Source organism: Sinocyclocheilus anshuiensis, unplaced genomic scaffold (genome assembly GCF_001515605.1).
Source record: "Sinocyclocheilus anshuiensis isolate Anshui unplaced genomic scaffold, SAMN03320099.WGS_v1.1 scaffold974, whole genome shotgun sequence".
Lineage (NCBI taxonomy): Eukaryota > Metazoa > Chordata > Actinopteri > Cypriniformes > Cyprinidae > Sinocyclocheilus > Sinocyclocheilus anshuiensis.
In genome coordinates this window covers 1-2,691 of record NW_015539877.1, presented here as the reverse complement: position 1 = coordinate 2,691, position 2,691 = coordinate 1, and the positions used below count along the sequence as shown (strand labels likewise).

At 35.3% G+C, this 2,691-nt stretch overlaps 1 protein-coding gene across 1 annotated transcript in view; it reads left to right on the top strand.

Moving 5' to 3' along the window:
* The window catches only part of LOC107685343 (CAP-Gly domain-containing linker protein 4-like), a gene marked incomplete at its 3' end in the record, with an annotated part of 51,625 nt that extends 49,673 nt beyond the window's left edge, over positions 1-1,952 (top strand). The window contains exons 13-14 of the mRNA XM_016481891.1: positions 1,659-1,723; positions 1,877-1,952. Coding sequence (XP_016337377.1) covers positions 1,659-1,723; positions 1,877-1,952 — 141 coding nt within the window. The remainder of the gene's footprint in view (positions 1-1,658; positions 1,724-1,876) is intronic.
* Positions 1,953-2,691: the final 739 nt, after the last annotated feature.

Here is a 2,691-nt window from a genome sequence, read left to right as displayed (position 1 = left end):
CTCACACGGCTCCGGGGGGTGAACAAAGGCCTTCTGTAGCGAATCGATGCGTTTTTGTAAGAAAAATCTAGCTTGCGCTCACTATTGTAAACAGAAGCAGTTCGGGGGGAATGACGTATGAGGTCGGCTTTGCGCATGCGCCGCTCAGAAGTGACACACACGGAAACGCAGCGGAGAGATCAAAACAAAACAACGGTAACTAATTAGAAGTACAAAACGAGGATTTGTAAAGAAGAATGTCGGAGGATTTCGATATAAGCCAAGAGGAGACTGGTTTTCCTTTGCTAAAGTAAGGAAACATTGCTTCCTTTGATCCTGTAAACAAACGTTGGTTTTGACCTCATACGTCATCCCCCCGGAACTGCTTCTGTGTAAAACTGCTGGCGCAAGCTACATTAAAGTGATTATTACGTTTTGAATATAGATATTTTTCTTACAAAAATGCATCGTTGCTTCCTTTGATCCTGTAAACAAACGTTGGTTTTCACGAGACTCACCGGCGCATGCGCAACGCTGACCTCATACGTCATGCTCCCGGAACTGCTTCTGTGTACAACTGTTGGCGCAAGCTACATTAAAGTGATTATGTTTTGAATATGGATATTTTTCTTACAAAAACGCATTGATTCGCTACAGGAGGCCTTTGTTCACCCACCGGAGCCATGTGAGACACTTTTTTTTATGGATGGGCGATTTTTATTTAAATACTGGATTCGTCTGAAAGAAGAAAGTCATATACACCTAGGATGCCTCGGGGGTGAGTAAAACTCAGCCTAATTTTCATTTTTGGGTGAACTAACCCTTTAAATTGTCTGATTCGCTCAGATAACCTACAAAAGGTTACAGGTGTAATAGCAAATAATGGTACATTTAAAAAGAAGCATAACTATTAAGATATGCTGATATGCGTTTAAGTCCATATAAACACTTTGTTTATAGTAATTTATTATATAATTGTAAATAGTCTATAATGTGGCTTTGTTTTTTGTTTTTTTGTTTTTTTTAAGTTCTTCAGACATTTTTTGGTCGGATGGTTAATAAAGCATGAATTTCAAATGGTCATATTTTAAATTGTGAACATATCAGAGTAGCATGCTGAAGTAGACCACATCCTCTTAAAAAAAAGCTTCCTCAATGAATGCCGGCAGTCAAGACAATGTGCGGTGCTGGCAGTTTTTCAGGAGAGGGATAGTCTTCAACAATTACTGCAAACTCCTATTTAAGTCTGGCACCGTTCTGGTACGGAACGACCAAGATTCACGATCCAATCAGTTCCCTATAGACTATTTCAGTCTGAAATACATCACATTATGGATGTAAAATGGGTTTCGAGTGCCATTTCGTGTTGACTTCAAAGATGTTAATTTCAAAAATTTTACCTGTCCATGATTTTTTCTGTCATAACGTGCAAAGGTCTGTGGTTTTGTTCCTGCTTACACATTTACATGTCAAATTGTTTATGACAATTTTGACAAGCATTTGTCAAAATAAACCCATGTGACTGTAACTGTTTTGAAGTGATAAATTTGTTGTTTAACAGCTAACAGAGTATACGCAAGGGTAAAATAATGTGTCTTGACAGTTTTCTGGCAGAGCATCAGTTGTAAAAGTGCAGTGGAAGAAGTAACACTGAACATTCACTTTGTTTTAACTAGCAGGATTCATGGCTCAGTGGACTGTCTGTCAGAGCTGTCCTCGTCTCGGATGAACTATTCCTTCACAGGTGAGCCATTACGGTTGTCTGCTGTCTGATTCCCTCTCCTCTGTCAAATCTTTTAAGACTGAAGACAGTTTAGACATTCCTTTTTCAAATAAAACAGTAGATTTTCAGATATTTGGTCACTTTTCAGTGGATGTTTGTGTTTGTTGGAATAAGGAATTCGACGCACTCTCAGCACTTCCTCAGCCATCGCCACGCAGAGAGAACCAAGCCGCAAAAGTCAAGCAAGCAGGTGGGAATAATGTTCGAGATAAGTCATCATTTTCTGACCTCATTTTCATGATTGGTTTTTGTGATAATTGGCAACACCAGCAGCAGGATAGCCAGGTCTCATTAGACCAAAATCTAAAGAAACCCAAATCTCAAGAATTTCGAAACAAGCACTTTCTGGTCAATTTTAATCTAAATTTAAATAAATTAAATATAAAACTAAAGTAAAACATTTTTAATAATAAAAAAAAACTGATATACTAACTAATATACTACTACTAATTATAAAAAAATTATAAATATATTATGAGCAGAAATGTATGCATTAATTAGCATTAATTAGTGATGCACCAAAATATATTTTTAGAGAAAATCTGAAACCGAAATTACAGTTTTAATTTAGCCAAAACCAAAACTTAAAACAAAGTTTTTTAATAAGATTTAATAATCAATCAATGAATCAATCAAATTAATTTAATAATCAACACACTCATTTTAATAATCAACACAAATTAAAAAAATGTATATACAAATTTATATTGCACAAAATGTAGTTTTTATATAAACTTTTTTTAGTGATGTAATGTTTTTAATGGAAGCCCATTTCCGCCACAGAAAAAAAAAGAATAGACTTTTTATCTCACATTTCTGACTTTTTTTTTTCTTGCAATTGTCTCACAGTTTATGTCTCACAATTCTGACGACTTTTTCCATAATTGTGAGATATTAACTCACATATACAAGTTATAACGTTCAATTCA